This window comes from Thamnophis elegans, chromosome 7 (genome assembly GCF_009769535.1).
Source record: "Thamnophis elegans isolate rThaEle1 chromosome 7, rThaEle1.pri, whole genome shotgun sequence".
Classification (NCBI taxonomy): domain Eukaryota; kingdom Metazoa; phylum Chordata; class Lepidosauria; order Squamata; family Colubridae; genus Thamnophis; species Thamnophis elegans.
In genome coordinates this window covers 8,499,950-8,513,773 of record NC_045547.1, presented here as the reverse complement: position 1 = coordinate 8,513,773, position 13,824 = coordinate 8,499,950, and the positions used below count along the sequence as shown (strand labels likewise).

Here is a 13,824-nt window from a genome sequence, read left to right as displayed (position 1 = left end):
GGGGGGAAAACCAGGTGTCGTTCGTCCATTTTAAGGGGCACCTGTCTTTCCCCACAATGAGGCCAACCTGATAAAATATGCATTGTGATATCATCGTGCAAGCTCCGCCTTTTGAATTTGCATTGTGAGATAGCCCACGCGATGTTGCAGGTCGAATTTGCATTGGTCATTAACCTATGCTCACCTCCTTAGTACACTCCCAAACAGGCCCATCCCCCCCATTCTGGACATCTGGAGATCCCCATACCATCATTAACCAGCCCCCAGCAGTCTCTAAGAAGGTGAAGTATGGCTCCCTTGTGCAACTACCTATCCCTGTCCTGAAACCTCCTGGAAGAAGAACAGGAGAAAAATTGGTTTTGTGGGTTTCATTAAAAAAAAATAGTCTTAGCTACTACTCATATTTCTTAATATCTCTTAAAATTCTTAAGAGGTGATGATTTTTTTAAAGGTTTCTAAAATCCCAAGCATTAGAGCGATGGTAGTGCTGTGGTTAGAATGTGGTATTGAAGGCTGACTCTGCCCACTGCCCGGAGTTCAATCCTGACCAACTCTAGGTTGGCTCAGCCTTCCATCCTTCTGGGCAGTGATGAGTTCCTACCAGTTCAGACCAGTTCGACCGAAGTGGTAGTGGTTTGGAGTCCTGGGCCGCTGGAACCGGCAGCGACCCAGGCCTGCCACACCCCTGGACGAGTTCTCCAGTTGGCACCGTAGGCTCCGCCATCTTGTTTTTTGTTCTGCGCAGGCACAGAACAATTTTAATCGCACTGTGCACATGCGTGCATCGCACATCAAGCACACACACGGCATACACACGAGAAAAAACAGTACTACTGTGTTTTCCCGAAAATAAGACAGGGTCTTATTTTCTTTTGACCCCCGTCCCCCGAAAGCGCTTGACCTTATTTTCAGGGAGGTCTTATTATTTTTGAGGTGCAGGAGGCAGCGAGCGTGGTCACCTCATGCCTGCAGCTCTCTTGCAATATTTTCGGGGAGGGCTTACCGTATTTTTAAGAGGATACGACGCACCTTTTTCCCTCAAAAAAGAGGGTGAAAATCTGGATCGTCTTATACACTGAATACAGCATTTTTTGACCTCCTGAAACCCTGCCCCCTTTGCAAAAATGGCTGTGCACAGCCTTTAGGAGTGGTTTTTTGTAAAAAAAAGGGCATGCATATCCTTTAGGAGGCTTCCAGAGTGCTCCTGGGGGCTGGGGAAGGCAAAAATGAGTGAAAAACAGGCTGTTTCCCCCCCCCCCCCCCAGCCTGCAGGAGCACTCTATAAGCCTCCTAAAGGATATGCATGCCCTTTTTTTTACAAAAAACGGGCCCGTTTTTGCGAAAAACAGGCTGTTTTTTGCTCGTTTCCCCCCCAATCCCTCTCCCCAGCCACCAGGAGCACTCTACAAGCCTCCTAAAGGCTATGCATGCCCTTTTTTTGACAAAAAACGGGCCATTTTTGGGAGGTCTTAATTTAACCTCTTCAAAATCTTGGCGCGTCTTATACTCTGGTGCGTCTTATACTCTGAAAAATACTTTTCCGTATTTTCGGCGGAGGGCTTATTTCAGCGCATGCCCTCGAAAACCTGATTGGGCTTATTATCCGGGGAGGTCTTATTTTTGAGGAAGCAGGATATTTCCATCCACTTATCAGCCCTTCAGTGATGGAATTTTGCAACCAGACACAGGGTGTTTCTGACACTCACGTGCTACACTGGTTCATTAGGAACTCAGCTCCTGAACTGACACAGCCCTTGCGCTAAGGTCACACTTCGTTAATTAGTTCCCTGCACACCCTGCTTGAGTTACAAGTCTGAGGAATTTTTTTTTTCCAGTTGTGGATTCTCTGGCCTCCTTATCTCCAGAGGCCAAGCATCGTGTGAACCACATTTCTTGGTTTATTTGTTTTTGCAAGCCCGGCTTATCTGGATAACCTTTATATTGCTTTACAGGTAGAGTCATCCATAAAGATTATCCTCCAAATACTTTTTTTTTTTTTTTTAAAGGATTGTCCAAAGTGCATATATATATGTCTTTTCTGATGCTCTCCTTGGTCAGTTTTAACCATCTGGTCTGCAAGGATCTTCTTTTGACTGTCTCTTTGCAGTGGTAGCTTCTGATTCTATTACAAATGTCGTGGAGCGAAGAGAAACTCACGCACACTTTCAACGGCATCAGGTTTACGACAAGATCCTCGCCGGAGCTTTTAAATTCTTTGGTTTCCTTTGATGCTAGAGAGGACGATATTCTGTTGGTTTCCTACCCCAAATCTGGTAAGCGTTCGTGTGGAATTTCGGCTGGAAGAGAATTGGTTATTCAGTTAAACGAATGAGAAAAAGATTGCGTGCAAGAATTCAGTCGGCTGAATTCGTTCAGTATTGTCGTAAGATGGGTGAGAAATTCTGTAGAATAAGAAATGCAACAAATGCAACTAACCAGATTAAAGGCTTGGGAAATGCATTCATGCACACGATAAACTAAGCTATGTTGGTTTAGATATTACTTAGATGGTTGGTTTTCTAAGTGCATAGCCCATCATGTGAATCCAATCCAATTGGTTAGTTTTTGTGACTACTGGATATTGTGTTGTTGTTAGTTGTGTCTGACCCATTGTGACCCCCCCATGGACAACGTTCCTCCAGGCCTTCCTGTCCTCTACCATCCTCTGGAGTCCATTCAAGCTCACGCCGACTGCTTTGGTGACTCCATCCAGCCACCTCCTTCTCTGTCGTCCCCTTCTTCTTTTGCCCTCCATCGTTTCCAGCATGAGACTCTTCTCCAGGGAGTCCTTCCTTCTCATTAGGTAGCCAAAGTATTTGAGTTTCGTCTTCAGGATCTGGCCTTCTAACGAGCAGTCAGGGTTGATCTCCTCTAGGACTGACTGGTTGGATGGCCTTGCAGTCCAAGGGTCTCGCAGGAGTCTTCTCCAGCACCAGAGTTCAAAGGCCTCCATTCTTTGGTGCTCAGCCTTTCTTGTGGTCCAACTTTCACAGCCATCCATTGCAAATGGGAAAACCATCGCCTTGACTATAGGCACTTTTGATGGCAGGGTGATGTCTCTGCTCTTTAGGATACTGTCTAGATTTGCCATAGCTTTCCTCCCCAGGAGCAAGCGTTTTTTAATTTCTTGGCTGCAGTCCCCATCTGAAATAAAATCTGCCACTACCTCCAATTTTCCCCATCTATTTTCCAGGAATTGAGAGGGCTGGATGCCATGGTCTTAGTTTTCTTAATGTTGAGTTTCAAGCCAACTTTTGCAGCTCTCCTTCTTCACCTTGATATCGGATATTGTCCAAAACAGAAAAAAAAAAAAGGTTCATTTGTGGTTTTGCAGTCAAGAACTTGGAGCCTTCTTCGAACGTTCCAGAAAATGGAAGTAAACATTTGGTGCTGGCAAAAATGTTAGAAATAGTGGTCATGTGATCACCAGGAAATGCAAATGGCTCTAAGTTTGGGTCGGTTCCTAAGCACCCGAAACGTAGATGTTAGGCTCAGAAGATCAGATCCACACCTGAAGGTCCAATTAAATTGATTTATTGCTAATCATAGCATAGCAATAGCAGTTAGACTTATATACCGCTTCATAGTGCTTTATAGCCCTCTCTAAGCGGTTTACAGAGTCAGCATATCGCCCCCACAGTCTGGGTCCTCATTTCACCCACCTCGGAAGGATGGAAGGCTGAGTCAACCTTGAGCCGGTGAGATTAGAACCGCTGAACTGCAGATAACAGTCAGCTGAAGTGGCCTGCAGTACTGCACCCTAACCACTGCGCCACCTCGGCTCATAATCATGCCTATGCACAGAAACATTCTCAACTAATGTCAGCACCTGCTAGGACTTAAATAGAAGTCAATAGAATTCAAGGGGAGGGGAGGACTTAATTCACTTGTGGCTATGTAGAGATTTTTGGTTGATCCCTCTTTTAACTCTGCCCACAGGTACCATCATTCCTTTTCCTACAGTGGTCAAGTGACTTCAGGGTGAGGGGCAATGTCAGTACTTTAAACTTGGGTCATATGTAGCTTTTCAGGGGTCTGTTGTAACTTTGAACTTTGACCGGTCATATGTCAAGGACAGTGGTGAAATTCACATTTTTTTTTACTACTGGTTCTGTGGGTGTGGCTTGGTGGGCGTGGCAGGGGATACTGCAAAATCCCCATTTCCACCTCACTCCTGGGGGAAGGGGACTGCAAAATCTCCATTCCAGTGGTGGGTTGCAGGCAGTATGCCCTGGTACGGGCGTACTGGAGCCAGCCCGGAGCACTGGATACCATTCCGGTACGGTGCTCCGCAGGGCCCACCCTCCCCCCCGAGCTCCTTACCTGTGTTTTAAGGCTTCTGCACTTCTATGAGGACGCCGGCGGGCCCGTTCCAGGTGTACCAATTGGAACGGGATTTGAAATCCACCACTGCTCCATTCCCTCCCCACTCCAGGGGAAGGATACTGCAAAATCCCCATTCCCTCTCCACTCTTGGGGGAAGGATATTGCAAAATCTCCATTCCCACCCCACTCTTGGGGGAAGGATACTGCAAAATCTCCATTCCCACCCCACTCTTGGGGGAAGGATACTGCAAAATCTCCATTCCCACCCCACTCTTGGGGGAAGGATATTGCAAAATCTCCATTCCCACCCCACTCTTGGGGGAAGGATACTGCAAAATCTCCATTCCCTCTCCACTCTTGGGGGAAGGATATTGCAAAATCTCCATTCCCACCCCACTCTTGGGGGAAGGATGTTGCAAAATCTCCATTCCCACCCCACTCTTGGGGGAAGGATACTGCAAAATCTCCATTCCCACCCCACTCTAGGGGGAAGGATACTGCAAAATCTCCATTCCCACCCCACTCTAGGGGGACTCCTGTCCCGGTTTGACACTCTGCCAATCCAATGCCTCTCTCCCTTCTCTCCCCTGTTAGGAACGCACTGGCTGGCGGAAATCCTCACACACATCTATGCATCCAAAGTGGCTTTGACTTCTCCAATTGAATTTGGAGACCTTTCCAAACTGGATCAACTGGATCGCCTTTCCTGCAAAAGGATCATTCCGACCCACTTGGACAGCAACCTGCTGCCACCAACATTCAAAGTCAAGCATTGCAAGGTTAAAAATTAACTCATTTAGCTTAAGTTCTTGGGGACACAGTTGTTATCTGTCAGCCGCTGGCCCTCCCAGTAGCCAAAGCAGAGGAGGAGGAGGCATCAAGGCAACCTGGGGGCTCCGAGGGGGAAGAGGGAATGGAGTTGGCTGAGAGGGAGAGAGAGAGACAGAGGCGGAGTCTGGGCCATCCGTCAGCCCTCAGATGGAAAGTCAACAGCCCCCAGATCTGGAGGTGGCTGATGAGGAAGAGGAGGAACAGCTGGCTCCAGTGCCTGACGCGCGGATGCACAGAAGGCAGAGGAAAGGAGAGCAATGGAAATCTGTGGGCTGGTCCTTGGGAGGAAAGAGCCACTGCTGCTAGCAAAGCCTCACCCTAGCTCTGGGGAATCAAAGGCAGGGGGCAGAGATGAATTGATGTGACAGACAACCATTTATCTCCCTGCCAGACAGACTTGTTAGCCTGCATTGAGAGAGAGACTTTTTGCCGGGGCGGCTGGCGCTCCTAATAAAGGAATCATTAATTTAACTACAGAGGGTTTGTCGTGTTTGGGGAGCTGGGTCAGAACAACAGTGTATTGACTGCATTCAAACAAGAGGTTTAACCTGGATCCTGAATGAAGTCATGTCCTGGGTTCACACAATACAACCATACATTTTATTCAACCATAAACTGGATGGGTTAATGCAACACCGCCCAATAACAAACAACAGCTTTCTAATAGGTGCATATCGTCTTCTTTACAAACTTTAATAGTAATCAACATAAGCAGGTTGAAAAACCTACCCAACCCCAATCAAACCCACATTAAAAAGTAAGCAAATTTAGGATGTTGGATAAATGTGGATGCTAGATTTTTCAAGTTTCTGGATGAACCCAACTCTTGAGGTCCAATTATAACATTCTGTACCTATTTTGTAGGCCATTTATATAGTCAGAAATCCAAAGGACATCGCTGTATCCATGTTCCATTACTATCAAGAGAATCCAAATCTTCCCACCGTCGATTCCTGGCCGAATTTCCTGGAGATGTTCTTAAGAGGAGATGGTAAGATTTAAAGTGTGGCTACGTTTATTGGAAACTAACTGATAACCCAGCTTAGGCTGGTATTTATCCCAATCCTGTATTAGAGGGCTCCCCCTTGTGGACTACTGTGAAGCCGTTACCATGGCAACTTCACTGTGGTGTACAGTAGACACCATTTTAAGACACAACAGGCTGTATCTTAACAGAACTTGAATCCAAAATGCACACTATCACTGTCAAACATCCTGTGACTTGACACTATAGATATAATTCAGTCCTTTTCATTTCAGCAGCCCAGGAATTCCAGGGTTATGCTGGAACATACACACACGGAAACACACACACATCCCACACACTGTGGGATTTCTTACCCCCACAGTATTTGTTTCCAGAGAGTAAGTCATCTATGTACCAGGTTTGGTTGAAATTGCTCGAGGCGTTCCAGAGTTATGCTGGAACATACAAACATGCAGCCATGTGTATGTGTGTGTGTGTGTGTGTGTGTGTGTGTGTGTGTATTGTGTCACAACCCCTGGTATGCCCAAATATGGGAGGAAGCATACTGCTTCCTTTCTCTGTCTATTGGCTCACCCCAGGAGACCATCCAGATAGAAAGCCATTATTTTTACTGTTGCCTTTGTTACATTTGTGTTGCATTTGTGCTGATAAATAAATAAACGGAAACTCAAATCCCAGTAAGGGTATGGCTAGCTGATCAGAGCTAAATAGCTTGAAATACATCTATACTTGTCTCCCTTTATTTATATATCAGCACAAATGCAACATATATATATTAGATTTCTTTTACAACCCCCGGTATGCCCAAATATGGGAGGAAGATCACTACTTCCATTCTCTGTCCTTTGGCTCGTCACAAGAGACCATCCAGGCAGAAACCCAATATTTTTACTGTTGCCTTTTTGTTACATTTTTGTTGTATTTGTGCTGATAAATAAATAAAGCACAAAAAAACCCCACAAATATAACAAAGGCAACAGTAAAAATATTGGGTTTCTGTCGTGATGGACTCTTGTGACGAGCCGATTGACAGATGATGGAAGCAGTTAGCTTCCTCCCATAATTGGGGCTTACCAGGGGTTGTAAAAATCTAATATATATGTGTGTGTGTGTGTGTGTTGACCAATCCACCAGGAGGGTAGCAGGCTAAGAAAATCTGATTCATATTTCAGTCTTTGAAATATGGACAAAATTTTAATCTTCCCAACTTGGCTGGTGTGTTCATCAGCTACAAAATGTGTCCAGTTTGCATGGCATGGAAAAAGTGGACAGGGGAAACTAGTTTTCTCTCTCTTCCAATTGGAAGGAAAGGGGATTCTTGACTGAAACTGATTGGAACACGATTTAGAGGAGGCAAAAGAAAGTCCTCCACGCAACAAATAATTCAATGGAGGAATTTCTGATCTCTTCAGCAGGTGTTCAACGCCTTGTGCTTCCCACCTGAGTGGGCTCTTTTGCACTGCCAGATCCAAGTCACAAGGCTATAGGACTGTGATGGCAAACCCATGGCATGCGTGCCAGAGGTAACAGACAGAGCCCTCTCTGTGGGCACACATGCTGTTGCCAGCTGCTCTTCTGGTTTCCGGGCAGTTGGTCTTCATGGGTCCTGGAATGCTGGGAAATGCCCTGTAAATGGCCCCCAAAACAGCCAAAATTGGCCAAAAAACCAGGCAATTTCCAGACTTTTTTCGGGCCATTTTCAGGCCACTTTTCAAGCTCTTTTCTGGCCTTCTCTTGGACTGTTTTTGGCCCCAAATGGCCTGAAAACGACTTGAAAAATGGCTAAAACCACCAAAAAAAAGAGAGGCATGTGTGAGCCAGCTAGCTGGTCTTCGGGTTTCCAGAACTCATTCCAGTTTGGGCATTCGGTGCTGAAAGGGTTCACCATCACTGCTATAGGACTTGGTCATCCGCCTTGAATTCCTTGTCGAGGTCAAGAGTGGAAGGATTTTGTTATCTCAATGCTGTTCAGGCTGATTTACTACACGGCTGTAAAAAAATGGACAACTCCAAAGATCAGCCAAGAAATAAGTAGAACTGATGTTATTAAGGGAAGAAAACAAAATGGAGTTGTGATTTAAGAAGGAAGGGGGAGCAAAGAGCAGATGAGGAGGATACAATATTCAATTTATATAATAGCTCTCTTCATTTTAGCAATTTACTCCTAGGGATCAATGTCGGTTTTAATCTAAAAGACAATTAAAGGTCGATCTTAGATATTTTGGATAGTTAAAGATATTTTGGACTATTTGGAGCAACATCATAAAAAAGCAAGCCACACTGATTTTCTTAGAGAAAGCCTTTGAAAATTTGCATTCGTGTTCAAAGTTTTGGAAGGTATAAATTTTGGACAGAACTCTTATGAAATTGGTAAGATTGATTCTTCAGAGAAAGCACCAATAATTGTTAATGCAAATTTCACAATGTTGTGTGAGATACCAGACACAGATGCTCAGCCTCTTTCTTGTTCATTTTGGTTCTTGAAATACTGAACAGAGGTAGAAGACAGAATGATGAAATTGTGGAGGTAGAGATTAAAACAAAACTATATGTTAATAATTTCAAGTATAAGGGGCTTTGCAGATGAGGTTGACTTTGGAAGATTTAAAGGCATTGAAAGGCATTGAAATATTAATGCAGGGGTGTTCAAACTTGGGAACTTTAAGAGTCCCATTCTGGGAGTTGAAGTCCACAAATCTTAAAGTTCCCAAGTTTGGACACCCCTGCGTTAATGGGAAAACTAGAAGAATTTGATGCATTAGCAAATTTCTGTTTAACAAACAGAAGAGGAAGATTTAACAAATAACATGAATATAGACGATCATACAGAATTGAGGAACATAATTGTTTTAAAGAAAGAAAAAATATCCGGGTATCATTATGACAAATATGAATTGTATGTTATTCCAAATATATACGTCAGGAATGAAGTTAAAAAAAAGATATCTTAAGATGGGACAAACTACAATTGTAATTGCTGAGGGAACATTATGTTATAAAAATTAATGTCCCGCTTAGAATTATGTTTTCGTTCCGGATACTACCTCTTTCGACATCGGAAGCCTGTTTGAAATAGTGGAAAAAAGGAAATCTAAATTTGTGCATCGGAGAAAAACACGAGTTGAAGTTTTACAGGATGCAGAAGAAAAAGGAGGACTGGGTCTACTTGTTTTGAAATTATTTTGTATTTTGCAGCCTGATATTTGCTTTGCATGCTGCTAAGAAATAAAAGCCTTTGGGAGTTAGAACAATATGGCATGGATAATTGTCGTACAATAAAATCAAGGTTAATGTGGATTTTTAAAAAAATTACCTCCGAGGAGATAATAAGGAAGATACTAACAAGTCTGTGCAGAAATGGATAGACTAATGTTAAAAATAAAAGACAAAGGGGAGACATAATTTTATGACACATGGAACAGATTCCATTGATGGTTAGAAGCACGAGGTGAAAGTTAGAATACGAAAAAAAATAGAGTAAGGGGACCTGGAAATATATGCATCATGGTATTAGAATGAATAGGATGGTCCAAAATAATTCTACACTAGCACTTTTTAAGTAGCATATGTGTTATTTGTTCTCACTTTGGTTTTTATGGCAAGTGAAATGCCAGGACAATCACATTGTGTGTTCAATAGACTTCTATGTAAATAATAGAAAATAGATTTCAAAAAAAAAAAAATTACCTCAGACTTGCTATAAGAACACTATGCTAATCCATAAAGTGATTTATTTAGTTTAGCATATTGTGTGAATTTGAGTTAACATTGTCTTATTCAGTAAGCCACAATTAAACCGAGATGTATAAAGAAGGCCACGGATGTGGGCAAGTAAGTAGTTTTGGATATCTAACCTGTTGTAATATTTCGACTTTTGTCTCGATATTCAGCTTTCATAGCAAAATCAATTATCGTGAAGTTGCAAATGCCAGCTTCCTGGCTCATCAAGTAGTGATGCAAATGTCGTTTCTTTCTTCTTCTTTCTTTTTTTAAACAGTGGTCTGCGGATCCTGGTTTGATCACGTTTTAAGCTGGGAAAAACACTTGCACGAGAAAAACATCCTGTTCTTATTCTATGAAGACATGAAAAAGGTAAATTGGCAACCCTTTCTCATTTCTGAACAGATGAAGGAGGGAGATGCCAAAGCATTTTGCTCCATCTTATGTTTCTTTCGCTAATCGTAATAAAGCTGCCCGTAATTTCGTGCATTTTAATGTGCTGTTATCACACAGCCATGTGGCCAGGGAATTTGGGTATTGTAGTTCAGTGCAAGGACATCAGATTGATTACTGTTAGAATCTAACTTTTCCAAGAATGGTAGGTTTTACCTACATGATTTATTTGCTATTTTATAGCCACTCTGCTCCTAAGTGGACCCACACTTATATATGTCTTGCATGTATTCATGTAGTTGTGCAACCACTCAGCTATTAGAGATTTGTACAAAATTTGATTCTTTGACCTCCATAGGTCAACTCCAATAGTTTTTGAATATTCTCTATCTCATTTTCTCTCTGTATGTGATTTTGTGTTTCCGTGTGTATGTGTGTGTGTGTGTGTGTTAAGGGATCTGTCTGTCTGTCTGTCTGTCTGTCTATCATCCAGCCATCCAGCCATCAGCCATCCAGCCAGACATTATCTATCTATCTATCTATCTATCTATCTATCTATCTATCTATCTATCTATCTATCTATCTATCTATCTATCCATCCATCCATCCATCCATCCATCCATCTATCTATCTATCTATCTATTCATCTCTCTCTCTCTGTCATCTATCTATCTATCATCCAGCCATCCAGCTATCTATCTATCTATCTATCTATCTATCTATCTATCTATCTATCTATCTATCTATCTATCTAATCTCTCTCTATCAATCCACCCAACCATCCATCCATCATTCATCTCTCGCTCTCATCGATCTGTCATCCATCCAACATCCATCCATCCATCCATCCATCTATCTATCTATCTATCTCTATCCATCCATCCATCCATCCATCCATCAATCAATCAATCAATCTATCTATTTATCTATCCATCCATCCCCCCTCTCTTTTATCTATCTATCATCATCATCATCCATCTCTCTCTCTCCTATCTATCTACCTATCTATCCATCCATCCATCCATCCATCCATCTCTCTCTCGCCTATCTATCTATCTATCTATCTATCCATCCATCCATCCATCCATCCATCCAACCATCCATCTCTCTCTCCCTCTTCTATCATCTATCTATCTATCTATCTATCTATCTATCTATCTATCTATCTATCTATCCCTATGTGTTTATTTATTTCATTAGATATTTACCCAGCCTTATAAGTAATTCAGAATGGTGAACATACCTAATACCCCTTTCTTCCTCCTCTCATTTTCCTCACCACAACTCTGAGGTGGGCTGGGCTCTGGGAGTGTGCCTGGCCCCAATGTCACTTAGCCGGCTTTCATGCCTAAGGCAGGACTAGAACTCAAAATCTCCCTGAGGGCTTTCATGCCTCAGGCAGGACTAGAATTTACTGTCTCCTGGGTTCTAACCTGGCACCTTAACCACTTGGCCAAACTGTTTTTTTTTTAAAAACTTCAAAATCTTCCCTCACCAGAAAACAGTAATCTATATGGTTCTCCGTTTCATTCTGAAAACAACACCATGAGGTGGGTTAGATTCCATGTTCCTGTAGAAGATAAGATAATAGATTGTGTCCTCAGGAGAAAAAGTCCTACGTACACCCTTCTGTTTAAGCATGGAAAAATACTGAAATCAGCATGAGAATGTCTTTCCAGATTCCCTGCAAAAACATCAAAATCCCTTTTTCAGTTTCTCGTATTTTTTCTTCTTCTTCTTCTTCTTCTTCTTCTTCTTCTTCTTCTTCTTCTTCTTCTTCTTCTTCTTCTTCTTCTTCTTCTTCTTCTTCTCCTTCTCCTTCTCCTTCTCCTCCTTCTCCTCCTTCTGCTGCTGCTGCTGCTGCTGCTACATTTTCTCTGTTGTTTACACATTCAGGATCTCCCCAAGGTGGTGAAGAGATTAAGTGCCTTCCTAGGACTCAACCCCACTGAGAGCCAGATCTATGAAATCTGCAAAAAGTCTTCCTTCCACGAGATGAAAACCAATACAGAAAAGGAAAATACTGATCAAAACCACACGGTCTGTGTACTCACTTCCAACCGGAAATTGATATTCCGAAAAGGTAATTTGAAGAGTGAACATAGAGAATAGGATAGGACAGGAAAGAACAGAACAGAAAGGAGTAGAAAAGAAATAGGAAAGGAATAGAACAGAACAGAAAGGAATAGGAAAGGAATAAGAATAGCATAGCATAGCATAGCACAGCACAGCACAGAACAGAACAGAACAGAACAGAAAGGAATAGAAAAGAAATAGGAAAGGAATAGAACAGAACAGAACAGAAGGGAATAGGAAAGGAATTGGATAGAACAGAACAGAACAGAAAGGAATAGGAATAGGAATAAGAATAGCATAGCATAGCATAGCATAGCACAGAACAGAACAGAAAGGAAATGAAAAGAAATAGGAAAGGAATAGAACAGAACAGAAGGGAATAGGAATAAGCATAGCATAGCATAGCATAGCATAGCACAGAACAGAACAGAACAGAAAGGAATAGAAAAGAAATAGGAAAGGAATAGAACAGAACAGAAAGGAATAGAAAAGAAATAGGAAAGGAATAGAACAGAACAGAAGGGAATAGGAATAAGCATAGCATAGCATAGCATAGCATAGCATAGCATAGCATAGCATAGCATAGCATAGCATAGCACAGAACAGAACAGAAAGGAATAGAAAAGAAATAGGAAAGGAATAGAACAGAACAGAAGGGAATAGGAAAGGAATAGAATAACAATGAAGGGGCTTTGGAAGTCTTCTAGTTGATGTCATCAAATAATATATCTTTATTACAATCTTTGACCAGCCTTTACATTTATGTAAATTTGTAAAATAAAACCATTTAAACCTGTCCTCTTTCCATGCTTCCCAATTCCCTCCTCCCCCACCTCCTGTTGAGGGACTAAGATGGTGCTCTTTTTATGGGAACGACTATCCTTCCTCATGTCTCGCCATTTCTTAGGTACCGTTGGTGACTGGAAGAATCACTTCACTCCCAAACAGAACCGGCTGTTTGAAGAGACATTTAAGAAGAAAATGACATGCAGCGAAGTGGCAAAACATCTCGTTTATGAATGTTGACTCGGACATGAACACCTGGATCAGGAACATGTTTAAAAGACCAATAATCCTTGACATTGGATGGACTCGTTTTCTTCCAAAGAGAAAGGGGAGGAAGACACATGAGGGGCTTGTGAAGAAATTCTGCTCTTGAAGATTAAATTTCTGTTCCATTTCTGTTCTCCTTATTTCTTTTTTCCTATCCCATCTTTTATAATAGGGCTCTCTGACCTTGGCAACTTTAAGTCTGGAGGACTTCAACTCCCAGAATTCCAGAACTTCAACTGGAGGACTTCAATTCCCAGAATTCCCCAGCCAGCAAATTCTGGGAGTTGAAGTCCACCAGGCTTAAAGTTGCCAAGGTTGTTTTATAACAATCAATTCCGTGTACCATGTCCAGTTTTCACAGAAGTGTTTTGTTTATGACTCCTTAACCATTATCTTCAGGCTTCTGTTTGGTTTGGTTTGGCTCTGGAGTTGCTTGA

At 42.4% G+C, this 13,824-nt stretch overlaps 1 protein-coding gene across 1 annotated transcript in view; it reads left to right on the top strand.

Moving 5' to 3' along the window:
* LOC116511757 (sulfotransferase 6B1-like) overlaps positions 1–13,614 on the top strand; it is a 28,214-nt gene extending 14,600 nt beyond the window's left edge. Inside the window, exons 2-7 of the mRNA XM_032221939.1 lie at positions 2,108–2,273; positions 4,921–5,105; positions 6,022–6,148; positions 10,143–10,237; positions 12,155–12,341; positions 13,242–13,614. Of these exons, the coding sequence (XP_032077830.1) occupies positions 2,132–2,273; positions 4,921–5,105; positions 6,022–6,148; positions 10,143–10,237; positions 12,155–12,341; positions 13,242–13,360 (855 nt within the window). The 5' untranslated portion in view covers positions 2,108–2,131 and the 3' untranslated portion in view covers positions 13,361–13,614. The remainder of the gene's footprint in view (positions 1–2,107; positions 2,274–4,920; positions 5,106–6,021; positions 6,149–10,142; positions 10,238–12,154; positions 12,342–13,241) is intronic.
* Positions 13,615–13,824: the final 210 nt, after the last annotated feature.